The sequence below is a fragment of the Dasypus novemcinctus genome, chromosome 26 (assembly GCF_030445035.2).
Source record: "Dasypus novemcinctus isolate mDasNov1 chromosome 26, mDasNov1.1.hap2, whole genome shotgun sequence".
Lineage (NCBI taxonomy): Eukaryota > Metazoa > Chordata > Mammalia > Cingulata > Dasypodidae > Dasypus > Dasypus novemcinctus.
The window spans coordinates 3,772,798-3,799,536 of record NC_080698.1 but is presented as its reverse complement, the minus strand read 5'-3'; the positions used below and the strand labels follow the sequence as shown (position 1 = coordinate 3,799,536).

The 26,739-nt window shown below is 60.3% G+C and overlaps 1 protein-coding gene, 1 long non-coding RNA gene and 1 pseudogene across 12 annotated transcripts in view; 1 reads left to right on the top strand and 2 right to left on the bottom strand.

Moving 5' to 3' along the window:
• The window catches only part of CCDC13 (coiled-coil domain containing 13), a 54,228-nt gene that overhangs the window by 15,954 nt on the left and 11,535 nt on the right, over window positions 1-26,739 (top strand). For 4 of the 11 annotated variants that reach the window (XM_023584867.2, XM_071212000.1, XM_071212002.1 and 1 more), the window contains 10 exons: window positions 7,010-7,191; window positions 8,157-8,246; window positions 10,428-10,544; window positions 11,683-11,787; window positions 13,073-13,228; window positions 15,756-15,932; window positions 16,950-17,156; window positions 18,092-18,231; window positions 18,531-18,617; window positions 20,300-20,422. In XM_023584867.2, the coding sequence (XP_023440635.2) occupies window positions 7,010-7,191; window positions 8,157-8,246; window positions 10,428-10,544; window positions 11,683-11,787; window positions 13,073-13,228; window positions 15,756-15,932; window positions 16,950-17,156; window positions 18,092-18,231; window positions 18,531-18,617; window positions 20,300-20,422 (1,384 nt within the window). Of the gene's footprint in view, window positions 1-83; window positions 120-7,009; window positions 7,192-8,156; window positions 8,247-10,427; window positions 10,545-11,682; window positions 11,788-13,072; window positions 13,229-15,755; window positions 15,933-16,949; window positions 17,157-18,091; window positions 18,232-18,530; window positions 18,618-20,299; window positions 20,423-20,873; window positions 20,949-26,739 lie in introns of all 11 variants that reach the window. The other 7 variants (XM_071212005.1, XM_071212006.1, XM_023584869.2 and 4 more) reach the window with 5 other exon arrangements.
• LOC105744781 (uncharacterized) lies at window positions 5,393-10,563 on the bottom strand. Its single transcript, XR_009183614.2, has 3 exons — window positions 10,479-10,563; window positions 7,457-7,626; window positions 5,393-7,056 (listed from the first exon to the last, which is right to left on the bottom strand). It is a non-coding gene; the product is annotated as an uncharacterized lncRNA (long non-coding RNA).
• On the bottom strand, window positions 23,527-24,300 carry LOC139437666 (geranylgeranyl transferase type-2 subunit beta pseudogene; annotated as a pseudogene).

Sequence of the window (26,739 nt, the reverse complement as noted above, 5' to 3'; positions counted from 1 at the left end):
AGATTTCTGGCGATGATGAATAAAGCTGCTATAAACATTGGCATACAGTATTTTTGTGTGAACATAAGTTTTCATTTCTCTAGGGTAAATACCTAGGAGTTGGATTTCTGAGTCATATGGTAAGTATATGTTTAACTTTATAAGAAACCCCCAAACTGTTTTCCAGAACAGCTCTACCTCTTTGCATTCCCAACAGAAATGTATGAGAATTCCATTTGCTCCGTACTTCATCAGAACTTGATATTGTCATTTAAAAAACACTGTTTTAGCCTTTCTAATAGTTTAGTAGTAGTATCTCATTTTGATTTTAATTTCCATTTCCCTACTGGATAATGACATTGAGTATCTTTTAATTTGCTTAGTTGTCATATGTATATCTTTGATTAGGTGCTGTTCAGATCTTTTGCCCGTTTTGTAATTGGATTTGTTGTTCTATTACTATTATGTTCGAAGTGTACTTTATGTATGCTGGACACAAAGCAGATATGTGATTTTCATGTGTTTTTTTCCTGGTCAGTGGTGTGTCTATTCATTCTTTTCTGTCACAGTCATGCCTTTGGTATAATATCTTAGGATACTTTGCCTAATGCAAAGTCATGAAGATTTATACCTAAGTTTTCTTCTAAAAGTTTTTATGTGTTTTTCCATGTAAATTTTAGAGTTTGCTGATCTATAGCTACAAAAAGTACTGGATTTTTTTTTTTTTTCTTTTTGAGGTACCAGGGCCAGGGACTGAACCCAGAACGTCCCATGTGGGAGGCCAGAGCTCAGCCACTGAGGCACATTGGCTCTCCCAAGCTGGTTTTTTTGTGTGTGTGTTTGCTTGTTGTTTGTTTGTTGTAGGAGGCACTGGGAACCAATCCAGGACCGCCCGTGTGGGAAGCAGGCACGCAGCTGCTTGAGCCACATCCACTCCCTAGAATTTTGGTTGGAGTCACATTAAATCTATAAATCTATTTAGCGAGAATTGACATCTTAACTATGTAGACTCTTCCAGTCTATGAGCGTACTAAGTTGTATGTCTGTATTTATATAGGTGTTTGATTTCTTTCATATCATTTTGTAACTTTCAGCATACAATCTTGTGTCTTGCCAGGTTTATATCTATGTACTTCAGTTTTTTGGAGCTATTTTAAATGTTTGTTTTATCTTTAAGTGTTGATTATTAGTATATAGAAAGTATAAATTGAATTTTGTATATTGATCTTGTATCCTGTAACCTAGCAAAACTCACCTCACTTATTGCCTCTAGGAGGTTTTTTGGCCATTGTTATTGATTACTTGGGGTTTTCTACATAGATAATCATATTGTTGGTGAATAAAGACAGTTTTATTTCTTCCTTTCCAATCTGTATGTCTTTCTTTTACTTTTCTTGCATTATTGCACTGGCTAGGACTTCCAGTACAATTTTGAATCAGAACAGTGAGAATGGTTTCCTTTGCCTTGTTCCCAGTCTGAGGGGGAAAGCTTTCAGTCATTCACCAAGTATGATGTTAACTACGGGTGTAGACATTCTTTGTTAGATTACGGAAGTACACTTCTATTCCTCATTCTGAGAATTTTTATGATGAGCAGATGTTGAATTTTATTTTATCAAATGTCTTTCAGCATCAATTGATAATCATTTGGCTTTTGTTTTTCAGTCTGTTAATGTGGCAGATTACATTGAATGATTTTTTTTTTTAAAGATTTATTTTTATTTATTTAATTCCCCTCCCCTCCCCCGGTTGTCTGTTTTCTGTGTCTCTTTGCTGCGTCTTGTTTCTTTGTCCGCTTCTGTTGTCGTCAGTGGCACGGGAAGTGTGGGTGGCGCCATTCCTCAGCAGGCTGCACTTTCTTTAGCGCTGGGCGGCTCTTTTTACGGGGCGCACTCCTTGCACGTGGGGCTCCCCTACGCGGGGGACACCCCTGCGTGGCAGGGCACTCCTTGCGCGCATCAGCACTGCGCATGGGCCAGCTGCACACGGGTCAAGGAGGCCCGGGGTTTGAACCGCGGACCTCCCATGTGGTAGACGGACACCCTAACCACTGGGCCAAAGTCCGTTTCCCTACATTGAATGATTTTCAAATACTGAACCAGCCCTTCATTCTTGGGATAAATTCTACTTGGTCATGATTTAGTATTCTTTTTATATTTTCCTGGGTTTGACCATGTTGAGGACTTTTACATCTATCTTCATAGGAGATATTGGCCTGTAGTTTTTTTTTCTTATATTGTCTTTGTCTGATTTGGTTTTATGGTAATGCTGGCATTTTAAAAGATTTAGGAAATGTCTTCTATTTTCTGGAAGAGATTATGCAGACTGATGTTATTTCTTCTTTAAATGTTCGGTAAAATTGTCCAGTGAAATCGTCTGGTCCTGGAGATTTCTTTTACAAAGGAGTTTTGTTCGTTTGTCTTTTAAATGATATATTCCATTTTTAAAAATCGATATAGAAATAGTCAGTATCTTTTTGGATGTGTTTTGGTCGATTGTGGCCCTAAAGGTTCATTCTTCTGAGTTGTCATGTTTTATGCATAGAGTTGTTCAAAGTATTCCCTTATTCCTTTTATTGTCTATGATGTCAATAGTGATACCTCTTCTTTATCCCAGAAATTGTTCATTTATGTCTTCTCTCTCTTTTTCTTTATCTGAGTGTTTTTTTTTAATGGAATTTATTTACTGTTTAGGGTTTTTTTTTGTTTTTTTTTTCCCTCTCCCCTTCCCTGCCCCCCAGTTGTCTCCTCTCTGTGTCTATTCTCTTTGTGTTCTTCTGTGTCCACTTGTGTCAGCAGCACCCAGAATCTGTGTCTCGTTTTGTTGCGTCATCTTGCTACGTCAGCTCTCTGTGTGTGAGACGCCACTCCTGGAGGCTGCACTTTTTTCACTCTGGGCAGCTCTCCTTACAGGGCGCATTCCTTGTGTGTGGTGCTTCCCTACGTGGGGGACACTCCTGGTGTGGCACGGCACTCCTTGCGCACACCAGCACTGCGCATGGGCCAGCTCCACATTGGTCAAGGAGGCCCGGGGTTTGAACCTTGAGCCTCCCATGTGGTAGGCGGATGCCCTATTCGTTGGGTCAGATCTGCTTCCCTATCTGAGTCTTAAAGTGGAACTTTAGATGATTGATTCCAGGTATTTGTTCTTTTCTAGTAAAATGCTATAAAATTCCCCATAAAACTGTTTTAGCTCCTCACACAAATTTTGACTTTTTTTTTCCTCCCCTCCCCTCCGCACCCCTCCCCTCCCCTCCCCTCCCTTCTCTTCCCCTCTCCTCCCCTCTCCTCTCCTCTCCTCTCTCCAATTGAAAATATTTCCTTTCTCCCTGAGACTTTCTCTTTGGCTGTGGATTATTTAGATTTGTGTTGTTTAACAAGTATTTCTGGGTTTTTCCAATTTCTTTTTACTATTGATTTCTTGTTTAATTCCACTGTGTTCAGAGTACATACTTTGGATGGTATTAGTTGTTTTAAACCTGTTAAGGTTTATGACCCAGGATAGGGTCTCTCTTGGTGAATAGTCTATGTGCCCTTGAAATGAATATATATTCTGCTTTTTTAAAATATGGAGTGTTCTATAAATATCAATTCGATTTAGTTGGCTGGTATCATTAATCAGTTCTTCCATGTCCTTGCTGGTTTTCTGACTACTTGTTCCACTGATTACTGAAAAAGGAGTGCTGAAGGGTCCAAATATAATTGTGGATTTATCTCGTTCTCCTTTTAGCTCTATCGGATTTTACTTCATTTATTTTGAGGCTTTGTCATTAGATATATAAACATTTAGAATTATATACCTTTAGGTTGAATTGACCCTTCTATCATTATGCAATGTCCCTTTTTATCCCTGGTAATTTTCCTTGCTCTTGAGTCTACTTTGTCTTAAAGTAAGATAGCCACCCCAGCTTTCTTTTGGTTAGGGTTTTCATGGTATAGCTTTTCTCATCCTTTTCCCTTTAACCTACCTATATCATTATATATAATATGGATTTCTTTTTTTTTTTAGTAATATGGATTTCATATATGTAGCCTATGGTTCTTTAGTTTCTTTGATACATTTTGATACTTTCTTTTAATTGGCATGTTTAAATCATTTACATTTAATGTAATTATTGATGTGTTTAGATATTGGTGTCTATTTTGTTATTTTTCTGTTTGCTTCCTCTGTGTTTTTTCTTTTTTTTCCCCTTTTTTTGCCTTCTTTAGATTATTTTTGTATATATTTTAGATTCTATTTGCATTTTTTACTATATCTTTATATAGTTTTTAATGATTGCTCTAAGTTGTATTTTTTACTATATTTCTTTGTATTGCTTTTTAGTGATTGCCCTAGTGATGACAAAATGCATACTAAACTTTTCAGTCTATTTGGAATCACTATTTTACCATTCCGAGTAGAATGCAGATACTTTACCACATATAGGTCCCTTCACATACAGTTTTCTTATGTATTATGTCTACATACATTGAACATTCCACCAGACACACACACACACACACACACACACACACATATATATATATATATATATACACACACACACTTTTTTTGGTAGGAGGTACCAGAAATTGAACCCAGAACCTCATACATGGGAAGCAGGCACTCAACCACTGAGCCTCACCTGCTCCCCAGGCTTATACTTTATGCTTTCAACAACTATGCATATTTTAAATAATTCAAGAAGAGAAAAATGGCCTATTACATTTACCCAGATACTTAGCCTTTCTGTGCTTGCCCAGTTGCGCTGCCGCCGCTGTCGTGGGGCTGCAGTTTCAAAGCGTGGGGCTTGCCTGGGGACCGTGTGGAGAAAGTAAGGAGGGCGTCTCCTCCTCTCTGGCCCCCTTTTGTTCCTGGGACTGGAGAGGGCTTCTCTCGGGCCGCTTTCTGTTCGCTCCTATGCCCAGTTCCAAGATTTGCATGCTTTTGAGTCCTGGAAGGGGAAAAAGACAAGCAGGAAACTCCTTGCTTCCAGGTCTGGTTTCCGCCCCTGCGCTGCCTGCCAGCCTCAGCGCTGTCAGAGGCCTGCTTCACCGCGCCAGGTTCTCAGGGGCAGGCAGCAGCAAGGCCAGGGCGGAGTGTGCGCTCCAGCCCAGTGAGAACCAGCGCCTCGGCTGCGCTTGCGCGCTCTAGCCGCTCAGCCGACAACTGCCAGGGGTCGTTTTGTCTTCTTCCCCATACAGCACCTACCACGGGAGCAAGGGAACCAAATGTGCCACCTCTGTGCTGGGAGATGCGCAGCCCCCTCTCCACCCCGGCCCTGGCAGTCCCTTCGCAGCCCCTTCTCTCGATATGTCCTCGTCCCCTCCAGCCGAGGGAGGTCGCTGCTCCCTGCTGCCCCGCTCGCTGCCTGAGCTGGGCCCCAGCAGCCCGTGTGGGCTGAGCTCCTTTGAAGACTCTCAGTGCCTTTGCTTTGCCCCAGAAGCATCCAGGTCACGGGAAGGGTCAGTCGGGCATTGACCCTGCCACTTCCTGTCGCTGCTGGAGATGAGAAGCATTCAGGGAGCTTGTAGGCCATCCGACCAAGCCTGTCATTGCACAGGCGGGGACGCTGCGCTCAAGCAGGCAAAGGACTGCCTGGGCTCTGTGGCTAGTCGGTGGCCAAGCGGGGCCCTCCAGCCGCCGCTTCCTCAGCTTCTTCCCTTGCCCACAGCCTTGCTGCTCCTCGCCCACCCTGTGCATCGCTGCCCCAGGACCTTTGCACTTGCTGAAGTCCGTCCTCCTCAGGGTCTGCCCCCTTGCTCCACTCACGCAGGCCTCTGTCCACATGTCACCTCTCCAGAGAGGACTGACCTGTCCACTCTGAAATAGCACACCACATCTCTGCCCCCTTGCCAAGCTCCAGCTCATTTCCTAGGACTTACCCTCCCAGACACTGGGCGTGCACTGTCCGTCTGGTTTTGACTGTCTGCTCCCCCTCTGCGGTGTGTCTTTTTCCTTCACCGGAGTCCCTAGCTCCTGGAGCAGCCAGCACTTGGTGGAAACAGTGAATGTTGGATAAACGAATGCCTGCATCGGTGTTAGTTAGGTGTTAGCCCAAAATTCTGCTCCCAAACAGCATGTACTCTCAGAAGCATTCAGAAATGAGCCTTTATTTAGCTCAAACCTCTGAGGGCCAGCTGGGAGCCGGCTGGTCCAGACCGGGCATGGCTGGACAGTGCGGCTTTGTCCCCCGCCCCTCGCCCTCCTCCTGGGACCCCCGCTGGCCCCAGCAGCTTCTTGTGGATGCGGTGAAAGCAAAAAGGGCACGTTGGACTGCACACGAGCTTTTCAGACTTGCACCTGCCTCTCATCTGCTGACATCTGAGCCCAGAGCCAGGCAGGCTCAGGACGGGGAGGGACGCCCACTGTTTGCAGAGGGCCAGCCAAGCTACCGGCAGAGGCTGTGGCCTGGGGTCCTGGGCCGCCTCCCGCCGGGCGGGGGCTGCCTCCACGGCCGTCATCCCCCTGCACTGCTCGGGGGCCGCGCACCCGTCTCCACTCGGAGCTGGCCTCAGGGATCGCCTGAGCCACTGCCCCTGACATCCGTGCCACGCAGTTGTAGCTGTCGCTTCAGTGTGAGCGTGACACGCAGGCCTGCCTCTTTTTTTTTTTTAAGATTTATTATTTTTTATATTTATTTCTCTCCCCTTCCCCCCTGTTGTCTGCTCTCTATGTCCATTCGCTGTGTGTCCGCTTGTGTTCTTGTCAGTGGCACTGGGAATCTGTGTTTATTTTTGTTGCGTCATCCTGCTGCGTCAGCTCTTCATGTGTGCAGCGCCACTCCTGGGCAGGCTGCACTTTTTTTGTGCGGGGTGGCTCAATGCGGGGCGCACTCCTTAGCGTGGGGCTCCCCTACGCGGCGGACACCCCTGCATGGCAGGGCACTCCTTGCGCACATCAGCACTGCACATGGACCAGCTCCACACGGGTCAGGAGTCCCGGGGTTTGAACCGCGGACCTCCCAAGTGGTAGGCGGATGCCCGATCCGTTGAGCCAAGTCTGCCTCCCAAGGCGTGCCCCTTTAACTGCTCCCGTGTCCTTCATTTAGGGACAGCCGGTGCGGCTGGGGACGTGGTGGCCACCAGAATCGTCGAGCTGTCAAAAAAGAATCGGGTGCTGATGGCGGAGTCGGAGGGTGCGAAGGCCAGAGTGAAGCAGCTGACCAGTCGTGTCCAGGAGCTGGAGCGGGAAGTGAGGCGCTCCCGGGCCTGGCCGCCCCCCGGGGCCGCTGTAGGTCTCGGACCTCCCGCGGGGCCCGAGGGTCCGTGTTTGCAGGAGACACTGAGGCTCCGTGTCGGCCAGAGCGAGGGACGGCATGTCAGAGGGGCCAGGCCACCGAGGGCGGGGGGCGCAGCTGAGGGCACAGACCTGGAGCCTGAGTGCCGGGGCGTGGCCCTCAGCTCCATCGCTGACCTGCTTCGCCACTGCGAGCGCACTACCAACGCTCCCTGCCTCAGTTTCCCAGCCTGCCACGCACGGTTACTATAGCGCTCACCTGAGGTTTACGAAGCTTGAATGGCCTGGCAGGCCGAGCCGCGGGGCGCCTGGCTGGTAGATTAGCAGGAGCCTCCTGCACGTGAGCCCAGCGGGGGGCCACACGGCAGGGGTCCCCGCCCCTGGAGGCTGGGGCAGGGTCTCTCTGCCCGTCTCCCCGCTGTGCAGGCCCTAAGGGGACACCAGAGGGAGTCACGGGAGGAGACGGAGGAGGGGCAGTGGCAGTGGGGGCTGCTCTGGGTGGTCGGGGGGCCTCAGGGAGGGCAGTGGGGAGAGGGCAGCCCCCAGGAGGAGGCCTCAGGACCGCACAGCTGCAGGGAGCGAGGCGCAGTGGGGCCGGGCCTTGCCCACTGGGAACGGTCTCCAGGAAGAACCATCCAGAGCTACTGGAGGGTCTCCAGCCGTCCTCGGTGGTCCTGGCTCCGGCCTGTGGTGGCGGGTTCCCCGGTGTCCCCGACTCCGCCCCTCGTCTGCCTCCGGGTCCCTAGCTCCTCCCCGTGCGGCGGGCAGGGCTGTGGTCTGCGCTGGCTGCGACTGCTCCCTCCTGTCTCCAGAGCACCAGCGGGGGCAGCTCCAGGGCGGGGAGGGGCACACGGCACCTGCACCCTGCCCCTGCCCAGCCAGTCGTAAGGAGGGCCGATCCCAGAGGGAGCCTGAGCGAGCCGCGGGGACGCGCGCCAAGGCGGGCCTTGCTTTCTCAGCTGCAGGTGGCCGCGGGCAGGCTGGCGGCCCAGCGGGGCGCGGACGCAGGAGGCAGGGCACCACGGGCGCAGGCGGCCAACGGAGCCGGGGTACGGACCTCCTCTGCGCCGGGGGTCTGGGAGGGCCTCTGCCCCGGGCTGCCCCCCACTGCTGCTGCCCCTGGGGTGCCGAGCCCGGGCGCCCGTGCCGCCACCGCGCCGTCCTCAGCAGGGCCACAGGGACCAGCGACCTTGCCGTGCTCCAGGCTAACTCAGTCCCCAGAGCGGGCTTCCAGGGTGCGCGGCCCAGGGGGAGCCCTGCAGCCCCCGTCCTCAGCCCCGCAGCCTCAGGGGGCGCTGAGCCCAGGCTCACCGTGGCGGGCAGCTCCCCGCTCCGAGGGACCGCGTTGGGAGCCCTCGGTGAGCCCCTGGGGGCGCTCGGGCCAGGCCCCAGCTCGCTAACGGGAGCCGGCACGTACCCAGGGCAGGGCTCCAGCTTCGGAGTCCAGCAGCATCCAGGAGCCCTCCCAGAGGCGCCCAGGCCCAGCACCCCAGGTCCGAGCTCCTCCCTCTGCTACCCCCTCGGGGTCACGCCTCATGCTGCGCCCAGGGGGTGCATCCGGCCTGTCCCCTGACATGGGCCCCATGGAGTGCCCGGGCTGCCGGGGCCAGAGGGTCCTGCCCGGTGTCCTCCAGGCCCCGCCCCCTCCAGGGGCCCTGCCAGCTGCCCTGGCGCCCTCAAGGCCCTGGCTGGGCCACCCTGGGCAGGACGCGGCTCACTGGGCCCCTCGCCAGGCCTACTGCTCGGGAGCCAGGCAGCACCTCCTTCCCGAGACCCTCTCGACCCAGGACGCCGCCCCGAGTTGTGCAGGGAGGCCAGGGAGGGGGCCCTGGGGCGCAGGGCACCACCCAAGCCCTGACCGCGCCGGCCGTGAGCCTGCATGGCGCTGCAGCCCGGGCCACGGGGGCCAGCGGAGCCGAGCCTGGCCCGAGGCGGGGATCCGTGGGGCCGGCGGCAGAGTGGGGTCTCCCTGGCATCTCCTGGAGGGGGAGAGCAAAGGCGGCCCCTCGCTGACTGACCACGCAGGCCTGGCTCGTGGCCGTGGCTTCAGGGCACCTGCCAGCGTGGAGCCTCGGCAGAGCTGCGGGGGGGCCAGGGAGTCGCGGCGCCGTCCTCCTGCAGGGACAGGAGGTGCCGCAGGCAGGGGGAGGACAGGCGCCCGGCAGCAGGGACCCGAGGCGGCCCCAGGCAGGGGTATGGGCCAGCAGGTCTTCACACGAACAAGCCTGTGCTGGTTTTCCACGCTCCCTAAGTCAGCCTCGTGGCCGTGTGTCCTCATGCTTTCACGGCCTCTGCACAGGTGCGGGGTCCGGAGGTGGCCGGTGCTGGGCCTGCCTGGCCCTGCCTGCTCGTGGGCGTCCCCCTGGGGTTCTGTGGCTGCTGAGGGAAGGGCAGCAAGCTCACACGGCTCCCACCCGCCCCCGGGTGGCAGAGGGCGCCGTGGGCAGCGTCAGTGGCCTTGCCTGGGGCTGCGGCCCCCCCGGCCGACTCTGTGCTGCCCTGGTCCCCAGATGAGCAACAGGTGGTGCTGGGAGAACCTGGTCCAGGGCCAGCCCCTCTCCTGGAACCCCACCAGCCCGCTCCCCGAGGGCGAGCAGCCTCTTCACTTATGGCAGGGGTGTGCGAGGCCGGCCTCGAGGCCCCGCAGCGCCAGACCCAGCGAGGGGGCTGCATGCTGGAGAAAAAGCTGCATCCGAGTGGCTGAACTCAGCGTTCTTGTTGTAAAAGCCAAAGCTAAGCAGCCCATAGGCAGCGTGCTCATGGCAGCCGCAGCCTTTCCCCACAGGGGGAGGACGTGGGCATCCAATGGGCCCTTGTGGCATTTCGGTGGGTTCAGGAGGCCAGGGCCCCCGGCAGGGCTGTCCAAGCCCAGGCCGCTCCATCCAGGGGGCGGAGGCTGGGGGCCTGGCTGTGAACAGGTCGGCCTCAGCGTGGAGAGCAGACCCAGGAAGCAGGCAGCGTGTGTGCAGCCTGCCCTTGGACGTGGGGGTCTGCGGGCTCCTGCGCACTTCGTGCGGCCACTGCATGTGCATGTGTGCACACGTGTGTGAGCTGGCGGCCACCCTCGCCAGCCAGCTACCCCGGCCCGAGGGGACCCAGCCTCCACCTGTCCTGTCGTGGGGCCTCGCGGGGCGGGGGAGGGCTGTGAGCTGTCTGCGTCTGTCTGCGCTGCGCTCTTAGCGCGATGCCAGGCACGTGCGCGGGTTACCATCTGCCCCTCCTCCCCCCAGCCAGAGACCCCGGAGGTGAAGGCCCTGCAGGACAGGCTGGCGGCCACGAACCTGAGGATGAGCGACCTCCGCAACCAGATCCAGACCGTGAAGCAGGAGCTCAGGGTGGCCCAGAAGGTGCTCGGGAGCCGAGGCTGGGCTTGGGGGGAGCGTGTCGGGCGCAGCAGGTCCTGTGAGGGAGCAGCGGCGCTCGGCCAGGGAGCATCCTGCTGCCGCTCGCCTGGGGCCCCTGCTCTGGGCACAGCACCGCTGGGCGGGCGGGTGGCTGGCCCCTGGGGTCTCACCCTGCTCTGGGCACAGCACCGCCGGGCGGGCGGGGGGCTGGCCCCTGGGGTCTCACCCTGCTCTGGGCACAGCACCGCCGGGTGGGCGGGGGCTGGCCCCTGGGGGTCTCGCCCTGCTCTGGGCACAGCACCGCCGGGTGGGCGGGGGACTGGCCCCTGGGGTCTTCCCCTGCTCTGGGCACAGCACGGGCGGGCAGGGGGCTGGCCCCTGGGGTCTTCCCCTGCTCTGGGCAGAGAGGGCTGCACTCCCTGTCCAGGGAGAACTCCTAAATCCTTTCCTGTGCGTCCCATCACCCCATGGCCCGCTATCCTAGATCAGCTGCCTGGGCTGGGAAGCATCCTGCCCCCGCCCTGTAAGAGAAGATGAATAGTTGTTTGTTTGCTCAGGGCTCCAGTCAAAGAAGAGTATTCAGGCTTGGGCCACAGGCCCAGCCAGTTTGTTATTTCTTTTTATTCACATAGTGAATTCTCTGGCGTTTGTCTTCCCTGCCGGAGTCACGCAGACCAGCCAAGTTTTCCAAAACAGTGTTCTATTGTGGAAACAAGCCCCAGAGATGGGGTGCGCTGGGTCAGGCTCCACGGCAGGCCTCAGAGGGGCCGGGTCACCCCAAGGCCTTGAGGTGGGGCCTGATGGGACCCTCTGGGACCAGGGGAGCCCCCGCAGACGCCCCATAGCTCGCCGGTCGGTGCCTTTTGACGGAGGGCGAGCCCCTGGGGAGCAGACTCCCTCTAACCGTCCAGAATCCAGCCCCGGTGAAAGGGGTGAGGGTGGCGGGTCACGGCCTGCGCTGCAGCCCCTGCTCCCGGAAGACGGCAGGGCAAGGGCCCTGGTGTGGTCAGCAGCTCCCCACTGTCCTGAGCCCCTGGGAGGAGCTGGGGGCGGCCGCCCCTGGGGGTGGCAGTGGGCCCCTGGGGGAAGGCTGCGCGGCGGGGGTGGGCACAGCCCTAGCTCACTCTGGCCCCCACCTCAGGTCTTGGCCAGCGAGGTTGGGGAGGACGTGGACATCCAGCAGCTGCTGTCCCGCCCAGGGGCCTGGCGGGGCCGGGCCCAGCAGATCCTGGTGCTGCAGAGCAAGGTGAGCAATGGGGCCGCGGGCACCCGTTCCCGGACCTGCCTCCACGCGAGGTGAGCGGGCAGCGGGCGCCCGGCCCCGGACCTGCCTCCACGCCAGGGCCGAAGGCTCGGGTCCTGCGGGGCGCGCCCCCCCACCCGCCAGCCCGAGCTGACTCACCGTCCAGCGAACAGGCACTCGGGGACGTTTACCACGTGCCAGGCCCTGCTCTAGGCGCCCGGCAGCGCCCGCGCTTTTGACTGGATTTATTTTATTCTAGGCGAATTTCCCACTAGTTTGTGTCAGTTTGTGAGACCAATGTCATTGTGAGCTTTTTCCAAGCACTTTCGTGCAGATGCTCACATTCTTAAAGTGCTCATCACCCGACACGCTCCGCCTGGTGCCCGTCACGTCCAGCTCCTAGAGCAGCCTTGGGGCTGCGCAAAGAGGGACCTGGGGCCCACGGGAGGGTCCCGGCAGCCCTGCGCAGCCGTGCTGCCCGGGCTGGGTTCCCGGCATCTGCTTCCTCACCAGGGGCCCTCAGCCAAGCCAAGGCCCTCCAGGGGCCCCTGCTGAGACCCTCACATGACGGAGGGGGGGTGCCTGGGGACAGGTGCAGCGTCGGCACGGGCGTGTCGAGGGGCCGAATGGAGGAACATGGTGACCCCTGGAGCCGAGCCACCGAGGCCCCGCCGGCCCGCAGTCCCCCCCTCCCCCCACCACGGGGCCGGCGTTGCCACACGGGGTGCTCGCGCGCGTTCCTGCAGCGCTGCGCCCCCGCTGCTGACCCCAGCTGCGCGCCTCGCTCCATCCTGCCGCGCCAGGGCAGGAGCACCTGGGTGCCGCCCACCGCCCCGCCCCAGGCTTGGGGATTTGGTCCTGGGGTCCCCCAAGGCGCCTGCCCAACATTCCTAGTCCAGGCCCTTCCCCTGGCGCCCTGATGGGGCCCGCGCTGCCGCCGGGGGATTCCCAGGCTCAGGCGGGTCGGGACGCGAAGCCTGGAAGCGACGTGAGGCGCTCAGGCCAGGCCGGCGCTGAGGGCGCAGCGGCTCAGAGGGCGGGGCGCCGGGCAAGGCCACAGCAGGGCTGCGGCCCACAGGCACAGGAGCCGCCCCGCGCACGCAGCCCGCCGCCCAGGCCCCCAGCAGCCCCGGGAGGCCCGCCTGAAGTCCCTCTACGTCGCGCCTGTCCGTGTCCCCCCAGCCCCTTCCACGGTCCCAGGCCCGCTGAACCGTGGTCTGGTGACCCTCGGGCCTCGCCGCAGCCCACCCCCAAGGCCACCCCCCCCCCCCCCCCCCCCCGCCCACAGGTTCGGGAGCTGGAGAGACAGCTGGGCCAGCCCCGCAGCCGGTCTGCGGGAGCCACCGCTGAGCCCGCACCCCTGGACCCAAGGAAGCTGTCGGCACAGGAGAGGAATCTGCTGCGGCTGCGCAACCTGGAGCGGGAGAAGCAGGAGGGCTGGGAGGTGAGGCGCGCCCTGGTGCCCGGCCCCGGGGGTCCCGAGCCGCCCTCACAGGCCTGCGCCCGCTGCCCCAGCCCAAGTTGCCTGGCACGCCTCACCCCAGCCCGCCTCCGGGCCGTGGGGGCGTCGGGTGGTCCACCCTGGGCTGCTTCAGAGGCGAGGGCCCCGAGCGGGTGGGCTGGAGCAGGGCTGGGGTGCCGGGGGCTCGAGCAGGGCTGGGGTGCCGGGGGCTCGAGCAGGGTTGGGGGGCCGGGGGCTCGAGCAGGGCTGGGGGGCCGGGGGCTTGAGCAGGGCTGGGGGCTGGGGGCTCGAGCAGAGCTGGGGTGCCGGGGGCTCGAGCAGGGCTGGGGGGGCCGGGGGCTCGAGCAGGGCTGCGGGGCCAGGGGCTCGAGCAGGGCTGGGGTGCCGGGGCTCGAGCAGGGCTGGGGGGCCAGGGGCTCGAGCAGAGCTGGGGGCTGGGGGCTCAAGCAGGGCTGGGGGCTCGAGCAGGGCTGGGGGGCCATGCTGGCAGCGCTGGGGCCACCTCCCCAGCCCCAGCACCAGGCGCCCCTGGCCCACGGCGAGGGCCAGTCCAGGGTGCCTGGTTTGGGGCCCAGCGGGACCCAGGGGTGCGGGGCTGGGTCTTGGTGCGCTCCCCTCTGCAGGGCCCCTTGGCCCCGTAGACAAGGGGCTCTCTCCCCAGGGGCCTGGCTGGGGCCCGTGCCCCCCAGCAGCCACCGGGTCCCAGGCATGGGTGCTCTGCCTGACAGGCTTCAGGTGCCCGCCTGGGGACGAGTCAGCCCTAGCACAGACTGCATGGGGTGGGGGTGCTCAAAGGGAAGCGGAGGAAGGCGCGGCGGCGGCACTGGTGGTCGGCAGGCTCCTGTCAGCCTCCTGGCCCCGGGCTGCTCACGTCCTCACCTGTCGTGTGGATGCCAGCCAGCGCAGAGCCTGTGCTGGGCTGCGTGACCGTCACCGCAGTGTGCCTCCCCCCCGGGGGCCCTGGGCTGCGGGGGTACCTGGGCTGGGGGGCTCTGGGCTGGGGGGCCCTGGGCTGGGGGGGCTCTGGGCTGTGGGGGGCCCTGAGCTGGGGGAGGCTCTGGGCGGGGGGGCCCCTGGGCTGTGGTGGGCCCCTGGGCTGTGGGGCTCTAGGCTGGGGGAGGCTCTGGGTGGGGGGCCCCTGGGCTGTGGGGGGCCCCTGGGCTGTGGGGCTCTAGGCTGGGGGAGGCTCTGGGCAGGGGGCCCCTGGGCTGTGGGGCTCTAGGCTGGGGGAGGCTCTGGGTGGGGGGCCCCTGGGCTGTGGGGGGCTCTAGGCTGGGGGAGGCTCTGGGCGGGGGGCCCCTGGGCTGTGGGGCTCTAGGCTGGGGGAGGCTCTGGGCGGGGGGCCCCTGGGCTGTGGGTGGGCCCTGGGCTGGGGGGCTCTGCACTGGAGGGCCCTGCTGGACATGGTTTTGGGGAAGGGCATGGCTGGCAAATGGGGCTGGAGGAGGCAGAGGCAGGGAGCCCCCGGAGACCTGGCCAGGCCCAGCACCCAGGAGGACGACAGGGAGGGCGCCCGGCCACGGGGACCTGGTGGGTGAGGAGCAGGCCAGCAGGGGACAGCGTGGGGAGGCTGGGAGCTGGCATGCGGGGCGCGGGTTCACAGTGCCCAGCGCCCCCAGCACAGGCTGTGTGGCTCCCCGCGTGCCTCCCCGGGAGGGCTCGCCAGCCTGGAGTGCAGACAGGGGCCCCAGGCTGGCTGGCAGCGACCCCAGAAGGGCCCACCAGGCTCCGCGTGCCCAGGGCGTGGACTCATGGTCTGTGTGATTTGCATTTCTGTCACTTGATCATTTCCCACGGTGACTGCCCTGCAGGGCCCAAGTCAGACCGCAGCGCACGCGCAGACCCTCCCTGGCGGTGGCTCGGCTCTGAGGCTGCCCCCCCTGCCCCTGCCCCTGCCCCTGCCCCTCCCCTCGTTCCTGGCCCAGCCCCCGGCGCCAGCCCAGGGCCTTGGTGCTCCCCACGCGCCCCTGCGCCTCTGCTCGGGCCCCCTTTCCCACGGGCCTTCCCTGTGGACCCCTGTCCTGCCCTGCCCTGCCCCGCCCTCCCCCGCCCTCCCCCTCTCAGCCTGTGCACCTGCGCCCTCTGACCTCATAGCCCCCTGTGGGTGGTGGTGTCCCCACTGGGATATGGGCCGCTCGTCTCAGGGCCGGTATCAGGCACACGGCCGGCCGGGGAGGCGTCCCAGAGTGCAGGGGTGACGGGAGGGGAGCCGGGGACCCCGCAGGGCTGTGCGAGCGCGAGCGTGGCCACAGTGGACAGGGTGAGGGGGAGTGGGCTGGGGCGCGCGAGGGGGACAGGGAGGCAGCAGGCCCCGGCGCTCGGCAGGCGGAGTGGCTCTGGCCGGTGCGGGCGCAGGCGCGGGCCTCTCCTCTGCTCGGGGAGGGCTGGGGGCCTCGACGGTGGCCTTCTCTCCCGCCTTCGGCCCCGAGGGGGGACGCCCGTGCGCGGGCAGGAGGGAGCAGGCCCAGCGGCCGCTGAGCCCCGTGCCTTCCCGGTGTCCCGACCCCAGCGGCTGGCGAGCGAGCGGGACGCGCTCCAGAGGGAGCTGGAGGAGCTGAGGAGGAAGCTCGAGGGCGCCAAGTCCCGGAACAAGGTGCTGGCGAGCGAGGTGAAGACCCTCCGCAGCCAGATGGGGACGCTGGCGGAGAAGGGCAGGCACGACGACGAGCTCATCGACGCCCTCGTGGTACGGCCCAGCGCCCGCCCGGCGGGGCGCCCCGCAGCCCCGCAACCCCAGCCAGGTCCCTGGAACTGGGCTGGGCCTCAAAGCCCTGCCCCGGGGCAGGGGCAGCTCAGAGGCCCCCGAGGGCAGGGTTTGGGCCGCAGCAGGACCAGGCACAAACGAGGGTGCCGCAGACCCCCAGGGAGGAAGGAGGGGTGCATCCCACCCCAGGCTGCCTGCAGCGAGGAGCGGAAGGGACGACCGAGAGGGCGGAACCATGGCCGAGTGTGGGCACTGGGCAGACCGCGGCCTGGGGTCCCCGAGACTGCCCCTGGGGGCCTGTCGTGCAGTTGGGGCTCAGAGACACCCCAGCCTGGGCCCAGGCAGGGGCCTGCGACATAAAGCCCCCAGCGGCAAGGCCGCCCCCCAGCCAGGGCCGTCCCCACCCCCCAGCCAGGGCCGTCCCCACCCCCCAGCCAGGGTCGTGCCCTCGGGGAGCTGAGCTGCCCCAGCGCTTGGCGGGTGGTCTAGTGGCAGGGTCAGGGCACACAGCCCTGTGATGGGTGACACGGCGGGCAGGGCCCTTGCTCTGTGCGCAGGCCAGCCGCCGCCCCTCTCGGAACCCCAGGTCCCCATTTGAAGAACCCTGGGGAGGGCCTGGGCCCCAGGTCGCTGCGTGCCCACCATCTTGTCACCAAAGGTGGTATGATGAGACCTGTGCGCCAACCCTTCCCGGCCTGCCACATGCGCCCAGTCTGGCCTCCTCTGGGCCTCAGTTTCCACCCCCAGTGGCCCTCAGGTGGAGGGGTTACCTGCGAGGCGCCCAGGTGCCTCTCCAGGGGTCTCGGCAGGGTGGGGCTGGCGCTTCCTCCCATGGAAGTCCCCCCAGCTGAGCTGCCTGCCGCGTCCTCGGGAGCAGGAGTCGGGGCAGCAGAAGGGCAGGCCCAAGCATGCGGAGCCCCACCCCGCTGCAGACCCCCGGGAGCGGGCGAAGGATGAGGGCCCCCCTGCCTTTCAGTCCCCATGGCCCTGCCCCCCCAGAGCCAGCTGAAGCAGCTGCAGGAGCTCCTGGGCAGCCTGAGCCTGCGGGAGGAGAGGACGCGCGCCTCCCAGCAGCGCCTGGGCCAGCAGCTCAACAGCGAGGCGCAGCGCGGCAGCAGCCTCGTCGCCCAGCTGCGGGCCATGGTGGCTGAACGGGAGGCCAAGGTGCAGCGGCTGGAGGCGGAGATCGGGCAGCTCAGCGCGCAGGTGAGCGGGCGGCCGGGTGGCCTCGGCGCAGGCCGGGTGGCCTCCCCCCGCCCGCCTCATCCATTCTGCACACGCCTTTCCTTTCCAAACACAAACTTGACTGTCCCTGCCCCCCGGCACCCTCCAGCGCCCCGGCCGTCCGGAAGGCTGTTCTCCCGTTTCCCCCGTACCCCGTTCCCGGGTCTCCACCGGGCAGCGCGGGGGCTCAGGGCCCAGCTCGAGGAGGTGCTCAGTAGGTGCCTGTCCCCTGGGTGAGCTCTGGTGATACCGGGCCGTGGCAGGCGCCTAGAGGCCTAGCTAGGGCCTAGAGCCCTGGCCGGCCTCCCCGGGTCCTGCAGCAGTCACCCCAAGCCGGGACAGAGGGCCTGATCCCCGGGCCCGCGGCAGGGCGAGGGCCCGGGGCCAGCGTGTGGCAGGGAGCGCCCTGTCCTGCCTCCATTGGGACGCAGGCCCGAGGGCGCCCAGGAGCTTTCCAGCACCCCCTCACCCGTCCTGCCTCCAGCACACAAGGCAGGGCTGAGCAGCACCCACCGGCCACCCAGGACGGGCCGGGGACACGGGGACACCCCTCCTGCTGGGCCCTCTGGCGCCTCTTCGGCCAGGCCCACCAGGGCCCAGCAGGGGAGGGGGCCAGAAGCCAGCCTGCCTGGGGCTGCCAACCCCCCGCTCCGACGCCCGAGGGCCTGGGTCTCTGCTGGGGAAGGCGCTGGCTCAGGCCGTGCAGGGCGTCCTCCCCGCCTGGATGGGCTGCCCGGGGAGACGGCCCTGGGAGACGCAGCCTCCGGCTCCAGGGCCGCCGGCTGAGCCACCCTTCCGGGGCCCGTGTGTAGGGCAGCTCCGGGCACTCCTGAGAGGCACCCCCAGGCCTCCCGTCTGCCTGAAAAGGAGCCCCGAAGCGCTGCCAGGCCTGAGAACGGACCCGCCTGTCCCCGCAGCATCTTCGGAATAAAGCGGTGGGCGAGGGGCCCGGCAGGCCGGGGGTGAGCCCCCCCAGTGCCAGGGGCCCGGAGGAGCTGGGCCTGAGCAGGGGCCTGGACGTGGCAGGCGACCACACTGGCCGGCTGGGGCCTTCCCGGTAAGGGAGGAGCAGGCGGGGGCTGGGGGCGCCCACTGCTCAGCAGGAGGGCGGGGATCCACGGGCCATCGCTGCTGCGGCCCTGCCCACGCGACCCTCTCCCTGCGTCCTGCCCGCGCGGCCCTCTCCCTATGCCCTGCCCATGTGGCGCCCTGTCCCAGCGCCCTGCCTGCGCGCGGCCTCCAGCACCACTGCCCCAGCCTCGGCCCTCCTGGCCGTCGGCGTTCCTGGCCCTTTCCCCCCCAGTACGCAGGGACCTGGAGGGGCCTGCCCACCTCACTGACGGCCGTCCCTCCTAGCAGCGCTGCCACCGGCTTGGGCCACACGCTTGTGGAGTCGGCGCCCACCAGGCCCTCACTGCCCAGCCCCCACGCTGCCTCGCCCAGGTACAGGCTCGGGCCCCAGCGCGCCACAGTGCACCCCACCCTAGGTTGCCCTTCAGAAGGAGGGGAAACCGAGGCCTGGCAAAACCCGGGGCCTCTCCCCAAGTTGCAGAAGCACAGGGTGGCCACGGGCTCAGGGCTCAGGCCTGGGCCTCCTGCCTCCAGCCCGGGGCTCCTCTGGCCTCCAGAGCCGACCCCGGGGATGGCAGGGCCAGCTGCCAGCTCCCCGCCCCGGATCCCTCTCAAGTCACACGGGCTCCCTGGCAGCCCCTGCCGCCCTCTTGTTGACAGAACCGGGCTTCGGGCTTAAAGGGCCCTTGTTCCTCGGCCAGCCCCGGACAGAGGCTGACTGTCCTGGCTGTCCTGCTGGAGCCTGCAGGCAGCTCCGGTTGCAGCCCTGGGGTGCGGCAGGCCCCTCACGCGGTCCCTCTCTCTCTGCTGCCCCGCCCCAGCCTGGGTCACGGCGACACCACAGCACAGGGGCCGTCTCTGAGCCATGAGGGTGCGCGCCGCGCTCCGGGGTGCCGGGCTCTGCCCCCTCCACTTTGGTCACGAGAGTCACACTCTCCAGCATGGAAGCAGAGGGACAGACGAGACCCCGCAGGGACCCAGCGTGCCGGCATGCGTGACCCCGGCGCTCCAGGGCTGCCCACGCAGGCTCCCAGCACAGCGGGGGCAGCCCCTCCTCCCGGAGCCGCAGTCCCCTCCCGTCAGTGAGGGCAGGGGTGGTCCCAGGGCAGGGGTGGTCCCGGGCAGCGTTTCTGTGGTGCTCAGTCCTGGTGGTCCCCGCCCTGTGCCCCCCACCCGGTTGGAGGCCCGCAGAGGGGGCTTGCTGCACACGGGCGTGCCCACGGCCCCGGGGGACCTGTCCAAGCACAGGTGCCGATTCGGCCGGTCGGGGGTAAAGCCTGGGCCTCTGCATTTTCCCGACAAGCTCTGAGGCGCCACCAGCATCGCTGGTTCAGACGCTGCACTTCGAGGGCGAGGTCTCAGGATAAGAAGCACTGGTCTCCTCCAGCCGCACTCTCAGTTCAGGAGCGCAGGGAGGGCGCCTTCCCGAGACCGCCAGGCAGGGCAGCCAGGGCATGGCCAGAGCCCAGCCGTCCCCAGCCTGGCGCGCAGCCCCCTGCCCCCCTCGTGCCCCCCAGGCCCTGCCACGCCGAGCGGCGAGCCCAGGTCACCCAGGGTGCTGCGGGGTAGGCGGAGCGTGACGCTGAGCAACCTGAGACTCACACGAGGGCTTGGGGGGTGGGGGAGGTTGGGAGGAGGCAGGCCCGGGGCAGGGGAGCAGGGATGGGCCAGGGCTGGAGACGAAGGACCAAGTCACAAAGCCACACTGTCCAGCCTCAGGAAAGAGGACCGAGGCTTGGGGCCAAGCCGGGAGATGCGGGCAGGTGGGGCAGGCTGGCGGGGAGATGGAAGCCGGGTACGCCGGCAGGGGCAGGGTGCCCAGGCCCCCAGGAGCCAGCTTCCCTGGCAGCCAGGCTCAGCCCAGGCCCTCTTGGGGGTGGAGAGCCCGGGCCAGTGCAGCTAGCCCTGGTAGGGTCTGGCTTCAGGGCCAGCGGAGCAAAGCCCGTGGGCAGGGCCAGGGCCAGTGGGGTGCAGAGAAGCCGGGGGCAGGGGGCCTCCCACCATCCCCGGGTCCCCTCACATGACCTCTGCTCTCGGCCCTACCCGGTCCTCAGATTCTCGGACACCCCCGAGCAGAAGGGCTGGCAGGCCCAGCTAGCAGAACTCAGGGCCCTCTGGCAGGCCGCCGAGGTGGAGCGCGACCGGCTCACAGAGTTTGTCACCGTCCTGCAGAAAAGGTAAAGCACGTCGCCCAGAGACGCCCACCCGTAGCCTGCGCGGGCTCAGACGCGGATGGCCCGCACTGGGCAGCCCCCCTGGCCAGGGGCCCGCCCGCCCGACCGCTCGGTTTCCACCGTGTCGGTCCAGGCATTCCCAGGCACGGCCACGTGCCCACCAAGTACTCCTTCATACGTAGACCTGTTTTAGTTTCCTTAGCTGCTCAAAGCAGATACCTTGAAGTGGTTCAGCTTGAACAATGGGAATTTAGCAGCTTCTGGTAGGAGGCCAAGAAAATGCCCAGGGCATCGTCAAATCGGTGCTGTCTTCCCAAAGACCAGCTGCGGGCAGTCCTGGGCTCCCCTGCCCACGGCAAGGCACACGGCAGCGTCTGCTGCTCCCCCTTCTCTGTGGGTTTCATTGCTTTCCGCTTCTTCCTTCCTTGACTCCTCTCTCTCTGTCTCTCTGTAGACATGTTCACTGCGTTTATAAATCCGGTTAGAGGACGAGGCCCATCCTGATGAGCAGGGCCACGCCTTAGCTGATGTAAGGACTTGTTTTCCTGGGTGCATGCAGCTCAAACCACCCCACCACCCGAACGGACCGTTGCGTGGCTTCTGGGCTGGGGTGGGAGTCTTGGGGGAGACTCTGGAGTAGATGAATCAGTCCAGTCCATCCGCCAGTAATTAAACCTGTGCCATGTCTGGTACCGGACTAGGTGCGGTGGGAGGGCTGGTGGAAGAAGACACAAGCTAGATGTCCGCCTGCAGTTACAAAGAACAAGAGGGCTGCTGGGCGAGGGGGAGCCGAGCCCTCTGGGGACGGGGCAGGGTGCCTGTGGCCGCAGGCCAGGCGGCATGGTTTTCTCCCAAGAGGTGGTGACAGGCTTTGATTCAGAGACGTCAGTGCTCCTCGCTCAAGTGACCCTTTTGGCGACAATAGCAGGTGCCCAGGCCGTGGTCCCTGCGTGGCCCCCACCTGACGTACGTGAAGGACACCATTGAGTTTCAGCCCTAACAGCCTTATCAGGTGCCAGTCAGGCTCTTTGGTGGCAGAAAACAGAAACCAATTCTGGCTAAATTAAGGGAAAGGGACTTTTTGGAAGGTGCTGGGTGGTGGGCAGACTCGAGGGTGCAGGGTGGGAGAGGAAGGTGCCGCGCCCCTCGGCGGTAATGGCGCAGGCCCGCGGCTCTGTCCTCGTGTGCTGGGCCCTGGAGGGAGGGTCTCGCTGGCCTTGTTGCTCACGGGTCACCGCTAGGAGCAGGCCGGGCGAGCACCTCCAGGGGCTCCCTGAATGGAGGAGGAAAAGTGGAGTGCCGTGACCAAAGAAGGGGTGGGGTGCTGGGAGGACACAACCAGGGAATGCGCATGCCTCAGCGCTGACATGTGGTCAGCTTGAGCTTTTTCTTGTCCTGGTAGGACGTAGGCAGGTACGACTTTCAGGCATACTCAGGTATGTGAGAAAAGCAGCGTTAATTCTTTTCCTGTAATTGAACTTGAAAGGCTAGTGCCAGCCTCCGGTCTGTTAGAGAGCAGAAGCACCCAGCCTGGTTTTCTCCTTTCCCCTGAGCTGCCCCTGAGTTCTGGGGGTTTTGTGAACCAGGATGATTCTTTCACCAGTCGCTGCGTAACAACCGTCCCCAGCGCAGTGGCTCCAGACCAGGGCTCCTTTGCGGTCGTGGCCCTGGGTTGACAGGGTTCCTCTGCCCGCGTCGTGCTGGCTGGCCAGCGGCACAGCGCCTGCAGCTGGTGCTCAGCCCGACGCCCTGCTCTCCACGCAGGCCGGGATCGGGGAGGGCAAGCGAGGCTCAGCGTGCACGGGGGCGCTCGCCCAGGTCGGGGGCTGCGGCGCGCGCCCTGCCCCTTGGGGTCTGGGTGCACGCCCACTCGGTGCCATCCTGGGCTATTAGGTGCTCCGTGCCCTTTCCTCTCTGGGACGTGCAGCCCCCTAGGCTCTAAAGGCGCCTGCCCCGGCTCTCTGGATTCCACGCCGTGCCAAGGCCTCCCTTCTCGGGCCCCCGGTGTCTGGACGCTCCGTCCCACCGTGCGTCCTGGCAGCCTTTTTCTGGGAAGCTCCTCCTCTCCTGTGCTTGCCCTCCAGACCCTAGCTGCCTCAAACCACCCCCCTCCTCCATGGCGGGAGGCTGCCTTGCTCTTTGGGCCCTCCTGGGCCGCAGTCAACGCGCCGCGGGCTGAGAGCCAGGGGGAGCCGGCCTGGGTTCCCCTCTCGAGGCTCAGCCCTGTGCTGCCTGCTGCCTGAGCCTGAAAACGGTTGTGTCGTGTCGTCGCCATCTTTCTAGCTGTTGGCAATCGGAGGCGCCAGGCTTGTCAGTCTGCCACGGCAAAAGTCACCAGATGTGTCTCTTACCAAAACACACCCAGTTGGCTTGGTTTTTTATTTATTTATTTATTTTTAGTTTATAATCATTTATTTCCCTAGCTTTAAGGAACAAATTATTTAAAACTGGGTTAAGTCTTAAGCAACTTGATGTTTAAATGGAGAGGGGCAGGGGAACCAAAGGACACAGGGTCTAAAATGCTGAAATCCACACCTACTACAATTGCTTAACATTAAAGATAATCATCGGGAAAGAAGACCAAAGTCCAATGCTAAATGTTCCAGTACTCAGTGACAAGGATCTACCCACCTTCATTTCTATCTGCAAGTCTAACTTAGCCCCTTAACAAAATAGACAGGGGCCCATGCAACCATGGAGATATTTCCATTTCCTTAAAAACTCAAAATATAGTCACTTGAAAGCTTGTTAGAAATGCAAAAGATCCAGCCCACCGCAGGCTAAGAACCTCCATTTTAACAATACCACTGGGTGATGCGTAAGTACATTTAAGAACTGTCACAGACTGTTGGTTTAAAGTGGGGATTTCTGGTGTTCCCCACATAACTGTCAACAGTTCCTCAGGTTTCTCATAGCACCAACTACCAGAATTTATCAGAAATTCTGAAATAATAAAAATATGACCCAGCTGAAAGCATTACTACCCTGCAAATTTAGGTCAGGGGTCAGCAGTCAATAGTAAAATCTAGAATGCAAGCTAAGATTTTAAAAAGTATTTGTAAAAGGTTTAAATATATTTTTTGTGGAATGAGGGGACTGGACGTGGCTCAAGCAGCTGAGCGCCTTCTTCCCAAACGGGAGGTCCCAGGTTCAGTTCCTAGTGCCTCCTTCTCTGGCCCTCCACTGAGGCCACCTGATGGCAACTGACATTCACAAAGCCACCAACCCAGTAAATTAGAATTACTTGATGCAACTGACTAGTAATAGCCAGGAATCCTGTGCAATAATAGATGCGCCCAGCATGGGATTCAGAACCTGGTCTGCAACCAAATCCACCATCAAAGTTCATACAGGACAAAACGACATCTATTGCCTTTTCCACATTAATGGCATCCAGTTTCCCCAACAGAGCCAGAGTTGCCACGGCACAGAAAGAAAATCTTGTATTGATTTCTCCCCAAATGTCTCCAGCGAAAGACCCATCTTCTTTCTGTAGATTCTGAACACACTCCACAACTTTATTTACGTCAATAACGTTAATACTATCATACAGAGTAAGAATCTGGACAGCACTAAGTGTGTACAGAAGATGAGGATCGTGTCCAATACTTGCACGTGTTCCACCACACTCATGTTGGCAGGACTTAATAAATGTCAGAGTTTCCTCTCTGTTCATGCGATGAAGTTGTCCCATGAGATCCATTACTGTGAGGCCCCAATAGATGCCACTCATCTCAAATACGCAGACATGCAGTATTCGTAATCTTTCTTTGAGCCATAGGTTGCCATATAATCTGCATGTTTCTCCACCAAAAGGGTGTCAGGTGCATCTGGCTTGATAACAACATCCTTCTGCGGTGTGCCCATGTCTAAGAAGGAAAAGAAAGCCTTCCCTGTTCCTGAGCGGGCTCAGGCGCTTGGCGACTGCGCACAAGGCCCTCTCAGGCCCTTTCACACACCAGCATAGCCAGTCACACTCTTGGCTTGGCTTTTAGATTCAGTCTGGGAATTTCCATCTTTTGACAGTAGAGTTTAAGCCATTTGCATTTATCAGAGTATTTGGAAATACTTTGATCATCAGAACGTTTTCTATTTGACATGGTTTTTCTTTGCTCCTTTTCTTCCATCCTTCTGCCTTATAATGGATTGATCCTCTTTATTTCCCTTTTTTCTGTACGTATTAGTCTGCCGAAGGGCTGCCAGTGCAACGTACCAGAAATCTGTTGGCCTTTATAAACGGGATTTATTTGGGGTAAAAGCTTACAGCTCCAAGGCCATGAAAAGTCCAGCTCAAGGCACCATAAGAGGCACTTTCTGACCAAAGTCAGCTGCCACGTGCTGAGGCAACATGGCGGGCGAGCCCTGCCGGGCCCAGCCTTCCCCACCGGGCTTCCCCTTCCTCCTTCCAGTCTCAGCTGCAGGCTGGCCCAGGGCTCGCTCTCAGGGCTTCCCGTGTCCAGCTCGGCTCTCCTCCCAAGGTCAGCGTAAGCCATCGGGCAAATGGTCCCTCTCTCCCCGGGGCTTCAGCTATTTGAGCCGTCACATGGCAGGATCAAAAAGGACAAAGTTCTCTCCTCTGTGAGTCTTCTTGAGTGAGTGTCCCTTTATATCAGGCCCAGCAAGGGAGCGGGGACGTCACGCCCTCTGGCGTAGTCAAATCAAAAAGCCCTAACGCAATCTTAACAAGTAATCTGATCAAAGACCCCTCGACTGAATTTAACACAGTCAAAGGGTGTCACACCCCGAGAAACAGATTAGTTTACAAACACAATCTTCCTTTTTTGGGGCTTCACAAAATAATCTCAAACGGCCACACTGTACTAGTTTAGAAGTTATACATTCCATCTCTATACTTGAAGTGCTTACCCTTAAATTTTTGAAAGTTTTTTAAAAAAATTGATTTCTCCCCACCCCCTTGTTTTTCACTTGCTGAGTCTGTTCGTCTTCCTTGTTTCTTTAGGAGGCACCGGGAGCCAAACCCAGGACCTCTGATGTGGGAGGGAGGTGTCTAATCGCTTGAGTCACCCCTGCTCCCTGCTTTGTTGTGTCTCTCATTCTGTTTTCCTCCCTACATCTCTTGTTGCATCGTCTTGTTGTGCCAGCACTCCACACCTGCCCGTTGCGTCAGCTCGAAGTCTTCTGTGGGAGGCACTGGGATCCAAACCAGTGACCGCCCATGTGGTCGGCAGGAGCCCAGTTGCCTGAGCCACATCTGCTTCCCTCACCCGTAACTGTTTTGTTTTTTTTCAATTAAAGTTAACAGATCACAAAGAATGTCACATTAAAAAACATAAGAGGTTCCCATAAAACCCACTCCCCACCCCCCACCCCCATCATTTTTGTAAATTGTAGTTTTTGAAGATATATACATCTCAAAAAATGTTACATTAAAAATCATCAGAGGTTCTCGTATACCCCACACCTCCCCACCCCACTCCTCCCACACCAACAACCTCCCCCATCATTGTGGCACACTCGTTGCACTCGATGAATACATTTTGGGGCACTGCTGCACACATGAAGTTTACCCTGTAGTTCACACTCTCCCCCAGTCCATTCAGTGGGTTATGGCAGGATACAGAAAGTCCAGCATCTGACCCTGCAATATCATTAAGGACAACTCCAAGTCCCTAAATGCCCCCACATCACATCTCTTCTTCCCTCTCCCTGCCCTCAGCAACTACTGTGGACACTTTCTCCACCTTGATGCTACAATTTCTTCTATTACTAGTCACAATAGTTTTAACCCTTAGCTTTTAACATACAACTCAGGTTAACAAGTCTAAAGTCAACGAGTTTCTTTTTGATCTTCTTGAGCAGCAGAATAAATCTAGAATGTGAATGTTTTAACTCATCACCACACTGTGTCTTCATGTTACTTTTTTCTTTTTTTTTAAAGATTTATTTTTTATTTATTTCTCTCCCCTCCCCCCCACACCTTGTTGTCTGCTCTCTGTGTCCATTTGTTGTGTGTTTTTCTGTGTCTGCTTGCATTCTTGTCAGCAGCACCGGGAATCTGTGTTTCTTTTTGTTGCATCATCTTGTTGCGTCAGTTCTCCGTGTGTGCGGCGCCACTCCTGGGCAGGCTGCACTTTTTTCGCGTGGGGTGGCTCTCATTGTGGGGTACGCTCCTTGCATGTGGGGCTCCCCTACGCGGGGACACCCCTGCTTGGCACGGCACTCCTTGTGCACATCAGTACTACGCGTGGGCCAGCTCCACACGGGTCAGGAGACTCAAGGTTTGTAACCCTAGACCTCCCATATGGTAGGCGGACGCTCTGTCAGTTGAGCCACATCCCCTTCCCTGTTTTCTGATCCTT